This window comes from Sceloporus occidentalis, unplaced genomic scaffold, assembly GCF_023333645.1.
Source record: "Sceloporus occidentalis isolate IW3139 unplaced genomic scaffold, rSceOcc1.0.p SCAF_12, whole genome shotgun sequence".
Lineage (NCBI taxonomy): Eukaryota > Metazoa > Chordata > Lepidosauria > Squamata > Phrynosomatidae > Sceloporus > Sceloporus occidentalis.
The window spans coordinates 16,890,075-16,905,121 of record NW_028316992.1 but is presented as its reverse complement, the minus strand read 5'-3'; the positions used below and the strand labels follow the sequence as shown (position 1 = coordinate 16,905,121).

Sequence of the window (15,047 nt, the reverse complement as noted above, 5' to 3'; positions counted from 1 at the left end):
CCTGGAGTCCCTGAACAGGAAAAATCCTGGGAATGACTAACTTTAGATCCAAGATGGGAAAAGTTCACCCTATAGGTCTCCTGCTGTTCCCAACATGCAATGTCCCAGACCCCAAATTCCCTAGACTCCCACCATTTTTTAAAAGAAAAATCACATACGCTCAAACAATGCCCTGAACACTGCCTGTAGTAGTGGTTTCAAAGCCTACCAAAAATCCATATGAAATTGGAAGTAGACTCCCAGTCATTTCCACAATGACTTTTAGCTGAAAATCCAGAGATATGGCTCACTGGTGACAACTGGCTCCTATTGAAGTTTAGCGCCCCTGTTTCAGGTCAAATTTTCAGGCATGGCAATCTGACTTCAATGTGATACCTCCAGAACCATTCTTCCTCTATCATTTAGTGACTAATAAAACATTGGGAAAGTTACTTTTTTTGGACTGCAGCTTCCAGAACCCCTCAGCCAGTGTGACCACTGACGATGCTGGCTGGGAGATTCAAGGAGTTATACTTCCCAATAGTAGCATTTATTTATTTATTTGATTTATAGTCTGCCTTTTCCCAAGTAGTACTCAAACTGGCTTACAATGTAAGTTGAAACAAACAAAAAAATCTAAAATAATATGTAATACAAATGTTTAAAAGGTGTTAAATCATTAATCCAATTAAAACACTGCTTTTAAAATATTAATTTAGAAAGCAATTTAAAATGCAATACATATTACATATTAAAAACAGCAGGCTTAATTGCATGTCCTTCTCCGCAGTCAGTCTACACTCAGGTCCAAAACACATTGCAGAAATAATCCAGTTTGAAACTGCTTTAACTTCCCTGGCTCAGTGCTAGGGAATCCTGGGAACTGTAGTTTATTGTGGCACCAGAGCTCTCTGTCAGAGAAGGCTAAATGTCTCACAAAACTACACTTCCCATAATTCACAAGCATTGAGCCTGGGCAGTTAAAGTGGTCTCAAATTGGATTATTTCTGCAGTGTGTTTTGGACCTCAGAGACAAATTCCTTTCAGTCCATGGTTTGACATCTGTTTCTCCTATACAAAATTTCTGATCTAACATTAAAGGTTTCCTTTTGTTCATGCTCATTATTATCTTTCTCAAGAGAGTTAATAATGGAAGGGAGGGGAGAATTCATCAGATTCTAATACAGTTGTCATTCTCTTCATGGTGGTATGTTCTCACCCCCTTAAATTACTTATGTCCATAGCAAAAGTCTAAGATCCCTTCTTTTGTGCCCTCTGCCATGCCAAACTATAACATAAATGAATTCATTCCAGTATATTTTTTTCCTGAGAACTAATATTTTATATTGCTTAGATCTATATATTTTATTTTGAAAAAAGAGCCAGGGTTTCCCCAAAATCTAGATCAGTATAGGAAATACACATGGGCTGGCTCTCCCTTTTACCACAAAATAAAGATGTTCTAGATTTACAATAAAATAGACTGTCATGCTCAATTTGCAAAGGCTGCATTTGAAAATCAAATGTCCATGACTCTCACTAAGCAAGTGTTGTGTTGCTCTCAAGGCATCAGTTTTCGTAATAACACTTTTTGCATGTATCCTGCTATCATGTTGGAACTAAACCACTCTGACATCTCAGCAGTGTTGATATCATTTAGCTAGCAGGAAGTTATAAAGCAGTGAATTGAGATGAATGGATTTCTAAACTGTCATCTTGTATTTCATTTTGCATAATGCACTAGGGTATTAAGCGGCATTTGAAAAATGTTTAAAAATACTAAAGGGCTGATGAGATCAGATCACTTGAATCATGCATGCTGAAATTGGAGGTAGGGGATGCTTATTAACATCTTCTTCTAGGATATAGTTTAAATTTTCAAGCACAGTCCAGCATTCTATGTTTGGCTAATATGTTAAAAGGGGCCTGAACTGGGGTAGAATAGGCTCTCCAAAACTATTCAGGATGCTGCATATATTTTTAAAATGGCTTGAGCCACAGCAAAGCTAAGATTAAATAACCCACATCAGTTATCATCTTGATTTGAGATCCTTCTGGACCATGAGAATTTAAGAAGAGTCATATATCATGCCAAACTGGGCTTCTGTTATTCTGCCAATACACTCAGGAGAGAATTTGCCATCTCTTATGCCATCTACATTTCTTCTTCCATTTTCCCACCCACTGAAGAGGAGCCATTGTCTTGAGAGAGTTAGTATTCTTTTAACATTGCTATATTCAGATTTATTTATTTATTTCATATGAGGAGCATTTTGTTCGCGTCAAATTGACTTCCATTGTATTGTCCAAATTGACAATTCTACCAATATAATATCACAAAATAGAAAACTGAGCTGAGGCAGAGACCCTATTTGAAGCTGTCAGAGTGTAAAGCTCAACTAGCAAAGTTGCACTGAAGATCCAGTGAAGGATGTTCCTTTCCACCTATTTCTCCCCAATTTTGCAATTAAAGTTTGGCTCCCTGGCAGGCAGTTATTGGCTATTTGGCTCAGAGGGCTTCTGGGTGCTCTCTGGCTGCCATTGTATAGCTGGGAAAAGTACCGCTTAAGAAGGTGCTGTATACCTTCTTGCACCATGTCAAAGAAAGTATTAAATTGTCATAACTACTGGATGCACCAGTGTAAGTCACCAAGAGGATTCTGGCCTGAGTCTGCCTACACATAAATATTTCAGCCTGGAGAGTCCATACTCAAATGCTTATTAAAATGTCACCTAAAGCAAAAGTGTCAATGAAATCTGGAATATTTTGAAGAAGTCACCTCATCTTCAACTAGCTCAAGATGTGGACCATTCTTGGTCTCTATACCTCTAATCAGCCCATGGCCTCTCAACAACTTTCTTCCAATTAGATTCTCCTTTACTTTCTCAGTGTATCTTGGTAACCCTCCTGCCATATCTGCGATAGTATTAACTGATCTTGTCTCAAACATCTGCCAGTTGAATGCAGACCTTTGATTTCCAAGGTTTTTATATCCACCAATGCCTTACAGAGAGGAATTCATAAACTGGCCAGTTTGAACAAATGGGAAATTCTGCTTACCAGAAACTGCTGGTTGTTGCTCTGAATTGTTCGTCCAGCCTTCTTTAGTCTGGCAGACACATTGCTTTTTGACTCAGAACTACAACAGAACAAAAAAGACACTTTAATACACAGACATTTTCCATCTATTTCCAGTTAAACCTACAAACAGTTCTGTGCTTTTAATTGGTATAGATGTTGGACCTGTGGAAGACCCAGGAAATCAGACAAAAAAACTGATGGCATGATATAGTTTGTCGGTAACCTACTGACATAACAAAGCAGTGTGATCCAATTGGGGTGCTTTAGTTGAGAGGATTTGCTCACAGACAACCACTTAATCTGTGTTTTTTCCCCTCAAAACTGTTGAGGTAGTGCTATCCAGTAATATCAGATGACAATTGCTGGACTTTAATATAGTACATACTCTGGGGAAATAACTGTTTTAATAGTACCTCATGTTTCTCAGGAGTTACGACTCTATAGTTCTGCAAAAAAATTGATGGCTCTTCATTTGTTCTGAGAAACCCAGTGATAGAAAACAAACCAAGCTCAATGGTCTTTCTTGAGCCTGGGACCCTTACCCGCTGCATTATTTTTGTGCTGTTGTTGTGTACATTGTGTAAGGGTTCATCCTATGGAATCTTATGTTCTTGTTGTTTTAAATTTAGTGAGGCATGATATCTCTCTAGCAGAGAATTCTAAGTATCCCTTAACTGCAAATCTTGAGATTCCACAAGATATTGCCATGGCAGTTAAAGTGGGATCATAGTAGCGTGAAGAGGCCTAGGACATTTTCTCCTAGAGTGAGATACCATCTCCGATGGTATCAACCCAATTCGATATCTCCCTTAAAACAATGTTTTTAAAACAATGGTAGAATTGCAAATTACATGAGGATGGTGCTAAAAAACATCACATTTCTCTGCTAATTCATGTAGGCTCGCATATTCCATGCTGTGACATTGTTGTGTGCATTCCCTCAACTCTGGAAAATGTGGTGATATGAAACATGATGGATGTGTTATTTTCTGTTGTACAAGAGAGAACTTGGCATAAGGATCTGTTTTTCAGCAATGTTTTCATGCCATACAAGTCCAGGTGAAATTAATTGAATTTGCACAAGAGCAGGCTTGACCATTCATTTCACTGGCCTTTTCCAGGAAGAATCCCTGGCACAAGCAGGTGTCAGTATAAATCAGTGCATGGAACCTCTTCTGAGAACAAAGATGTATGAAGCCATTGTCATGTCATTTGAAGGTGGATAGCTGGCAAGAAGCTAGTTAATGTATCCACACAATGCTGTTGTTTTATATGGAATTGTTTTCTATGGTTTTTTTATCAGCAAAAATAAGACAAGCATGATGGCTGAAGAATGAAGAAGACAGTAGAAACCCTTAAGCCTGCTTTACTAGCAAATCATTCTAACCCTAACACTCTGCAAACCACCAGGAGCATCCTTACATCTAAGCACCGGGGTTCGGGTTTTTGAATAATTATTTTCAGTTACTTCTCCCAAACTTCCAGTGAAAGTTATTGTTTGACCCCAAATAACACCTTGCATAAGGGGGTTAGACATCAATTTACATAAGAGGACAGCCTCCAATTTCTGACAATGTTATCCTTTAGCTGCAGGAGATTAGTGTAACTAGAAATGAGGTTAGACACACTCACATGAGGGACCACAACATACAATGCCATTCAGCAACATTTCTCATTATCTTAGCCCAGTTGCAACTATAGTAACAGACCTCTATCTGGAGTTGTATCATACCATTGCTTCCAAATGCAGGTTGTACTTTTATGACTAGTTTCCAAGCTCCAAAGAGAGAGATCTGTGGTTGGGGTACTTTATAACATGATGGCATAGTAGCAGCATGCCTAAATCACACTTATGAAAATGAGCAAAATGAAGGGAAGGTTGAACAAAATTAAGCTATGGGCAGCAAGATTCAGATGCAGCAGGAATCATTCTAGACAAGACTGATCAGGACCTTGGACAGAGCACTGGGGCTGAAAGGGTTTTCCAAGAGGAGAGAACATATTCAAGGGAACATACCCATTGTTGACAAAACAGAAGGGAGAAAGTGCCTCACAGAGGAGGAAAAAATCTCCTGTAAAGTTACAAGTCAGATTGGGAATTGTGTATCCCTCCCAAAGATGCTGAATGGCAGCTCCCAGTGTACCTCACCATTGGCTATGCTAGCTAGGACTGGTGGAAGCTGCAGTTCAACAACATCTAGAGTGCTGAACTTTGCCCAACCCAAAGATACAGAAGATGGTGATGCTACCAGAGAAAGTCCTTTGAATCTAATGGGCCAGGTAAAGCCACCACCGTGACAGTAGAGATCATTCTCAATGAAAGCCACAATGCAGAGCACATAACAAAATGATCATATTCTGTGACTGGTAAAGAACACAGTCTATATGGCTCTTGCCAGCAATGTGTATAATTCTATGAATAATGGAACACTTCAAACAAGCATAAAGCATTTTTATGAGTACATTCCCTGTCACTAAACTATTTAAATACTGCAATGAAAGATTTAATTAGATCTGGCTAGAACAGAATTTCATTCTCATATTTAGATTGGAAGATGCTCTATGTAACCCATCATATTTGTTAATGATTCATCTCAAAAGGAAGGTTGCAATTGCTTCAACACAACATACTTGAATGAATGTTTTTAATGCTTTGTAATGGAAACTAATTTCACTTCCTTTTCACGTTAGAGGGTGCTGGCTTGGATTAAACTGAGGACATGTAGATTGTACGGGGTGTTCTTCCTCTGGATCTGGATCTTCACAGTGTAAGACCAACACAACAGCAACCACTTGGCCTTCATGTGGCAGAACTTGTTGGTACTCTTCCTCCTTAATTAAACTCCTTATTACAACACTTTGAAGGAAATTAGCTTTGATTTTGACACCTCAACCCAACCTGGCCTACAGACAAAAAGAATTATGAAAATAATTTAGACTCGGTATTACTTTTTGTATGAATTATATCCAGTTTTTGACCACCATAGTCCACAGAGGTGCTTATAGTTTTATTCAAATTTAAATAGACCCATTAATAATGTTTATGTTGTTGTTGTTGTTGTTGTTGTGTGCCTTCAAATCATTCCCAACTTTTGGCAACCCTAAAATGACCCTATCATGAGAATTCCTGGGGCTGAGAGTATGTAACTTGCGCAAGGTCCTCCAGTGGGTTTCCTCTGATCTCCAGAGTTATAGTCCAATGCTCAAACCACTACATCATGCTGGATTTTAATAATGTTTATACTTTAAACAAAACAAAAAGAATTGCTAACCTAAGGGGTGAAAAGACGGGCAGAATGAAGCAACTTCTGGCTGCTTTGGAGGAGTGCTGATCAAATGACGCACACCTCCAAAGTGGCTGGAAGCCACGCCAAAGCAGTGCTCCAGTCCTTAAGACAGGAGCAAAAAGGAGCCAGGATAATCCAATTCCTGGTGGCGCTAGTTGGCCCCTGCATCCATGGCCTGCCTTGAGAGCAGGCCATGCAGACAGCAGGGGCCTGACCTGCTTCCCCCTGGAGCAGACTCAGGCTGAACTTTCATACCCACCTGCTCTGGCCCTAGGAAAAACAAGATAATATGTCTGATATCATCTTTACCACCACCCCTCACTCTTGTGTCACTTTTAGATTTCTTCCTACAAAGCAGTTGATCCTACATTGCCAGAGCTGTGCCTTCACGTAGAATATCAGAAAGGTCTTGACTGCTGGTTTCAGCTCTCCTCTGGATCCCTTGTGTCTTTTGGCCTGGCTTGTTGACATAGGTTTCTTTGTCCTGGAATCTGCATCTGTCTGCCCCTGCCTAGAGAAGGAAAGAAGGTCCTTTATGACATAGCATCCCAGGATTCCAGATGACCTAAGAATTCTGTTGACCTTGTCTATTAGAAGTCCATCTAAGAACCTTCCTCTGACTCAATGCACCTTCCAGAATTCCTTGTAAAAGGGGCAACATTTCTGTCACACCTTGATCACAATCCAAGACACATCATTACCGGAGATCCAGTTCTGATGCAAGCAAACAAAGAGCCAAAGGCAGTTAACACTGTTGTAGACGAGCCAGGGTTGAGGGCTGCCAGGAGTCAGTATATCTATCCAGTGAGGGATGTGTTGTTTAGTGTAAGAAACTCTTTTAGATGGCCAGGACTTTATGATGCCCACTGGATTCTGATTTGGATTAGAGTATTCAGGTTGTGGGTCCAGATGGATTATTCAGTGTATTGGGTGCCCTTGATCCACAGAGCCAAATTGCAGTGCTTTGCAGAGTACCAGGAAAGATACCTGAGACTGTCTGCCAGAGAGACCAAGGCTCAAGAAACCTACACAAACATACACTGGCATGTTATGAATTCCAAAGTATATAATTAATGGAAGTATACCTGTGTATACTTACTTTAGACTAGGTATCATTAAACTCAATGGAAGTTGTGCTACTTCACCACTCTGAGACAGAACTGTTTTTGTAACTCATCAGGGTGCACTTGCTAGAAATTATGCTATTAATTGTAGCTGTCTGCCATTGCTGTTATTGTTGTTGTTTCTAAACCATGACACTGTTGTCTTTAGTTATATTTCTGAAACATATACTTTTTTCTCTTATTTTATTTAGATTCAATAATTTCTGGGCTTTCTTGGTTGGTTGGTTGGTTGGTTGGTTGGTTGGTTGGTTGGTTGGTTTCTTTATTGCAACTCAAAAAGCCTTTCAGGGGTCCAGTTTCTTCCATTGACAAAGCTTGTCTTTGCTTTCTTAATTGTAAATAAGATCTTCATTTCCTTTCTTTTTCCTTCTCCTCATTGCTTTCCTTTATTCCCTATTTTGTTCCTTTTTTATTTATTTCTGTATCAGTAGAGCCAGTTTGGCTTAATGATTTGAGTAGAGACCAGAGTTAAATTTCACATTTTGCCATGAAACACACTAGGTGACCTTGGGTCAATCTCAAAGGAAGGCAACTGGAAAACCTCTTCAGAACAAATTCTGCCAAGAACACTGCATGATAGGGTTGCATTAGGGTTGCCATAGAAATGACTTGAAAGCACACTACTACAACAAAATCAAGATTTAGACTGTAAAACTGTGGACATGATTTTGCCATTGGCTGGCATCTCGTGGCATACGATGGCAAAACACCATGATATATCTTTATGCGGTCATTGTGGAAGGAGGAATTCACTGCTTCCTTCCTGCAATACCCCCCATCCCCACAAGAATTCTCTGATGTGACCTCTCAAGCATGACTATGTATTTTTTTATTTATTTATATTTTTTTATTTGTATACCGCTTTTCCTTCAGATCAAAGCGGTTCACAACATACAAGCTACATGTCACATGCTATAGCAATACAATACATCAACAGTGACATCAGCGATCTCATACAATTCAACAAAATTCCTCAAAAACAATGTACAAAGCAGTCAAAGCCATCAATTGAGGCTCGTTGCCGCCGGCCTGCCTCTCTCCCCCTCAAGATGGTGTTCGGAAGGAGGGCTCTTAGTCTTGGCAGGCGAGGCCTGTTGTTGCTGGCTATGTATTAATAATAATAATAATTTGTTTTGTTTATATACCGCTATTCCAAAGATCATAGCGGTGAACAGCAAGTAAGCTAATTAGCAAGTAAGCTAATTGACTATGTATTGACTATGTAGTGGCCAGTGGAGGTTGAGGGTGGACAAGAAGCAACTGGCTCGGTTCTTATAGTTGGATGCAGAATGGCAACATCATCCTCTGATAGTTTTGGAGGGCCCTTGGGATGTCCTTGAGAAGCCCTCTGATGTTGCACCTCCACATATGATGTTGGCCAGCAGTGGCCTCCCCTGGGGACTAAATTGCCATGCTAGGGGCACATCAGAAAGATGAGACCTGAAGGAGGGAAAAGGGGGGACAGAGTACAGTTCCAGCTTGGTAGACGTTTATATTCCTACTTCCCATACATGATCTTGACTTTTGTGAATTTTGTTGTAATGTAGAGTGAGGGGGAATGTCTTCCCTTGGACTCAGTTTTACTATATTTCCCTGAATCACACTGGTAGTATCTTCCTGTTCTTGTTTTGACAAGTTAGTTTTTGCTTAATGGACATACTTTTGTATGCATTTTCCTCATTGACTACATAGCATGTTTGTGCATAATTTGCAAAGATAACTGGGGACCAGGGTTCAAATCCTCCCTCAGCCATGGAAACACACTGGGTGACCTTGAGTAAGTAACACTCTCTCATCCTCAGTGAAAGGCAAAAGCAAACTACCTGTCAACAAATCTTAGCAAGAAAAGCCTGTGATTGGTTTGCGTTAGCATTGGCCCCAGTGGGAAATGACTTGAAAGTATGCAACAACAACAAGCACAATTTGCAAAAACAGAACATTTTGAGCTGTGGATGTTTATTTGTGTATAATTCAAAAATAAAAAATAAAATAAAAATCTGATTATTGTGATTTCTTCCCAGTGATGGCAAAAAATATATATGCATATACTTTCATTAATAGCCCAATAGATCATTAACTGGATAGCTTTGTAGAACAACAACAACAACAAAAATGTCTGTTCATATGAATGAGTGCCCTGTGTGGTTTTTAAGGAACAAAACGGTGCAATACCAAACATATATCTACTCATAAATAAGTGACATTGGGTTCACTGGCACTTACTTCCATGTGAGTGTGTAATAGGCTGTATTCTGGGGCTGCGATTCTATGTAAGCTTACCCTGAGAGCAGTGATGTGATTTGAGTTAATTGACTTGGACTAAAGTTAGACTCTTGTCACTTCAATGAATTGATTTGGATTTTGTTGTTGTTGTTAACTGCCCTTGATTACATACTGACTTGACTTGACTTAAGACTTTTAGTGACTGACCTGCTGGTATCATTCATTTTGAGCAGCAGGCAAGATCTGTCCCTAAAGTGCAGGGCCCATTTCTTGGAAGGGGATAGCAAATGTGTTGGGCAATGGGTTTAAATCAGAAGGATCCTTCTAAAGCTATAGAAGGCTCCTCTGGTGTGCAGTGGGCACAAACTACAAACTGATCTCAACCCCTGCCTCAAGCCCATTGCCTAATGCACTTGCTGTTCGCTCTGAGAAATGCACACCTCTTTTCTCTCTCTTAAAAGTTGGCTCCCAGACTTGACCTGAGATTTGAAGGTAGAGACTTGAAACTTGACTTGAGACTTGGAGTAAAAGACTAGAATACATCACTGCCTGAGAGTAATTGCAGTGGCATGATCAACATGACTGTCATCATTTTATTGTTAGTAGAAGTACAAGTTTTAATATAAGGCTTGTATTGGAAACAAATTATAGGTGTTGGAGGTATAGGCAAAACCATATGTTAAGATGTACCTTCTTCCTTCCTTCTGGAAAAATGTTACTATGCCAAGTAACCTTAAATTAATTACATTTAAATTCTACCTTTAAATGTACTCTCCTTATCTAATAATCTCTTCCAGGGTTGAATTCTAGTATTTTCTAAGATTCAGCTATTCTGATTAGCAATAGTATGGTGGGTACCTCCATTGATTATAAATGGTAAATCTAGGTACTTCACATCTGGGAAACAGTAGATTGGACATTTGCCAGATCTGGCCAGCAACAAGAGAATCATCTAGAACCAGAGAAGATGTTCTTTAAAAAATTTTAATCTGATATGAAAACTATTTCTTGGGCTAAATGTGGAATTTTCTTTTAAAAGATTAGAAGAGACTTATTAAAGGATGATTATGATTAAAGGATTAGAGGAGAATTATTGAAATGATTAACAGAGAATTGTAGGAAATAATTTGAGCTGACAGGAATATGGAGCATATAATTTATTTTAAGTATTTTTCAACTTGAAGGCAAACAACACTCACGCACAGTTTACATGCACTGCTTTATAAATTTAATAAACTTTCAATAGCATTTTAAAATTAAAAAATTAATAATATTGTAAAAACAAGAAAATTAATATCTGGTTTTCAGCATGGCATCGTGGTTTTAATGTTGGATTACTGCTCTGGAGACCAGAGTTTGATTCCCAGCTCAGCCATGAAATTCACTGGGTGACCTTGGACAAGTCACACTCTCTCACCCTCAGGAGGAGGCAATGGCAAACCTGCTCTGAACAATCTCGCCAAGAAAATCCCATGATAGGTTCGTCATAGGGTTTCCATAAATCAGAAACAACTTGAAGGTACACAACAACAACAAATCTGGTTTCCTACATCTGGTTTTCTTTAACCCATGTATTCTTTAAGATCATGTTATGGTTTTTATTTAGGTTTCTTTGCACCCATAGCCAGGAACTACATTCATTGGTGCAACTGATTCCAATGATTAGCATTCTTGCTGCTGCCATGACCTCCTCGCTGTATGCAAGGGGAACAGAGTAAGTCAGTTTACCTCTGGAGGTAGTGGGAAGTCCACAAGCAGGCAGCAATGCTGTCTTTTAAAAGAAAGAAAGAAGAAAGAAAAAGAAAGAAAGACAGACAGACAGACAGACAGACAGACAGAGGCTTCTTTAAGCCATTTTTGGTGTAGCATCTGTTGATGGAGAAAATTCTTGCAGTCTTCAGAACCAGATCTTTGAGCAGCTAGCTGGATGAATGGCAGAGACAAAAGAAACACTGAGAGAAGCAGATCTGCATGAGAGGAACAAATTCTTTGGAGTGGAAAGTGGCCTTTTGTATTAATTAAGTAGTTCTAAAGGCTACATACACAGAGAATCTACCGTACATCTGACAGACTCGAGAACCATCTCAAAGACAGTCACAATACCATCTACAGGAAAATGTGTCCTAATCTTGTAATAATTGGATTGTCTGAACAGTCTGAGGACCACTTCAGCAGGCTGTCAGCTTTCCCATTTGAAATCCCTCTTCCAGGGTTCCCCACCACACATACACACAGAGAGACACACATTTCAAGTGCAGCTTCTCTCCTTCATTGTTATTCAAACTCTGAGACTTCTGGTGATAATCAGTTCATTAGCTAAGCTTACCAGGATGACCCTTGTGTCCCCTTTCAGTTTTTTGTTGCAAGCTGAATGTTCATACTGAGCATAATCATGCCTCAGAAGAAGCCCAGAGACATGGCATGAAAGAAAGCTGAAGGAGTTCAGCCACTGCAATAAGACCCAGCCCCTTCCTTCAGGTTCACAAAGGTAAGAGGTAAGGCACTGGGAGAAGGACACAGTCCTCCAAATCAGACAGTGCAAGGCGAATAATGATCAGCGGTGGGAGATGTGGGTGACTTTCTCACCAAAAGCAGCAGCTTGGAGTTCTTGCTGGGTTATGCCATCTTCTGTTCATTAAGGGGATATTCAATATGCTTTTTATTCTAGTGCCATATTATCTGCTTCAACTCTTTCCCACTTAATTTAACAAGGTTTGCATTCTTTTTCCTTCCCACATTTTAAGTCTTTAAATTTAAGAAACCATCTGGGCACTTCCATGTCATTGAGGAGTGCCAATCTGTTCTAGGTTTCAATCTGAAAGCATAATCAAAAGTACTGTTCTTCATCCCTCAAACAGGTTTAAGCACCTTAGATCACTGCTTTTTAAAAAGTTCAGATTATAAACTGGGTTCTCCCCACTGACATAGGGAGCATATGTACTGTAGAAATAATGAAGTTTGACCTTAACTGCCATGGTGGCATCCTACAGAATCCTGGGATTTGTAGTTTTTTGATGCAGCAAAACAGCTTGTAAAGCTGCAAATTTCAGAATTCCGTAGGACGGAGGTACTGTGGTGGTGTCAAACTGCATTATTTCTACAGTGTAGATGCACTACTAGACACCACTAGCTGCCAATGGAAGGAGGCTTGGACTCCTACTTGAGGGAGGGAATGCTACATATCTTGAAACTGTTGCTTTAAAAATTTCTTTAGATATTTAGCTCTGATTGATGTGCTCCTTATGAAAATGATAAGTCATGTTTTTAGCCTCTGCTGCACTGGTGACATTGTTTGTGTGCACACGCACACGCACACACACACACACACAGCTACTGGTGTATGTTTTCAAGCCATTTCCAAATTATGATGACTCTACCAAGAACCAATAAAAAGGTTTTCTTGCCCAGATTTCTGGGCTTATCGCACAGCTAAATAAATCACCTGCCAAATTCAATTTGAATTCAGAATACATCCTGATTTTATCACACGCATTTTTGCTACCGATGCTGCTAGCCACGTGTAACATCCAGCTAGCATCCAAGTTCAGCTGGCCAATTTTCAAATCCAGGGGCTTCCAGGCTTTGAAAATCAGCTGGCTGAACTCAGATTCTAGCCAGATGTTACTCGGGATGCACGTGCACAGTGGTGTCAGTGGCAAAAACATGTGTGATAAAATCCAAATGTATCCCAAATTTGAATTGAATTTGGCAGTGGTAAGGTGATTTATTTAACTGTGCAATAAGCCCCTACGTAATTTGCCATTGCCTTTCTCTGAGGCTGGGAAAGTGTGGCTCATCCAAGAACACTCAGTTGGTTTGCATGGCAGAGCAGACATTCAGATCCAGGTGTCCTAGAGTCCTAGTCCAATACTCAGACTACTGCACTACACAAAGGTATACAAACTATTCTATTTTTGTAGTATTCCTTCCATGAAACTTTTTTCTACTGCTGATGGCAGCTTTTCTCTTGTGGCTTTCTATACTCACCAGGATTACATACAACTATCCCAGGATCTCTCTTCCATTTGATCTAGAGATTTTCTTGCCTTTTGAGATATGACCTGGAAAATTAAAATAGCTGCACAGCTTGCTGTGTAATGGAACCACCACATGTTCATTTTGATTTGTTTTCTCTTTTCCTCTTTATATTATTATCCTCAGAAGAAAAGAGAGAATTCAATGAGGTGGGTCAGGCTCAGACACAGGTCCAAAACACACTGCAGATAATAATAATAATAATAATAATAATAATAATAATAGTTTATTTATACCAATCTGTAAATTTGCATAGCACTTTACATAATGACAGTGAAATACAATTAAAAGCCCGCCTATGGTGTACAGTCTAAAAGCAAAACAAATTATAAATATTGAAACATTTTAAAATGACAATAACAGTAAAATGTAAAACAAAACACAACACACAACAATCCAGTTTGAGACCACTTTAACTGCCCTGTCTCTAATGCTAGGAAATTCTGGGAACTGTAGTTTCATGAGATATTTTGCCTGCTCTGCAAGAGAGCTCTGGTGGCACAACAAACTACAGTTCCCAGGATTCCCTAGCATTGATCCAGGGCAGTTAAAGTGGTCTCAAACTGGATTATTTCTGCAGTGTGTTTTGAACTACAGTGATTCTGCCAAAATCACCTAGTCAATTTCATGGCCTAATGGGGACTAGAATGGTTAAATCCCTATCAAAACTCTAACCACTACCCCATACTCAGACATACATTAGGAAGCAAAAATAGAATCAATGCAACCAGTGCTGTGGAATTCTTCAGGCTAGATTCCAAAATGTTGGGTGTACAAAAACTTCCTGGCCCTATGGAAGTAATGCAATTCTTGGGATGCAGTTCAAATTACTCAGGATTCTCTACTCATACAGAATATTTCTTCACATACTAGGGTCACGAAAAGCATATGAACTTACACAACCAGCAGTTCTAGGAATTTATAGTCCCATGTCTGTTTCAGCTGCTCTGTGATGCTTGGTTCTGCACACCATGCTAGTTTCCTGGACTTGCAATACATCTGTAATAAAACAGGCAAAACTATGTCAGCCCTGTCTTAGTATCAGTTTCTATTTTCACCAGAGTTAAGGAGCTATAAGCATATATAGGGCTGCCCAGGGAATGAGAGCAGAGGGCTGAGTCAATGGGTTCTCAGATCCCACAAAGCCTAGACTCTTCACCTCAGCTTCTTAAGCAATTGCCTCCCTTTACAACATAATTTTTAGTGGCCAGGAGAGGAGAGGAGAGGAAGAAAAGAAGCATCTTACTATGTCCCCGTAGCTGAATACAAAACAAAACACATCATTCTCAAGACCTCTGTTCTGTCATGGACCCAGTG

At 39.6% G+C, this 15,047-nt stretch overlaps 1 protein-coding gene across 1 annotated transcript in view; it reads right to left on the bottom strand.

Annotated features, from left to right (window-relative positions):
• LOC149305338 (uncharacterized) overlaps positions 1-15,047 on the bottom strand; it is a 148,092-nt gene that overhangs the window by 95,100 nt on the left and 37,945 nt on the right. The window contains exons 2-3 of the mRNA XM_089477953.1: positions 14,629-14,729; positions 3,041-3,119 (exon numbers count right to left, since the gene is read on the bottom strand). Coding sequence (XP_089334079.1) covers positions 3,041-3,119; positions 14,629-14,729 — 180 coding nt within the window. The remainder of the gene's footprint in view (positions 1-3,040; positions 3,120-14,628; positions 14,730-15,047) is intronic.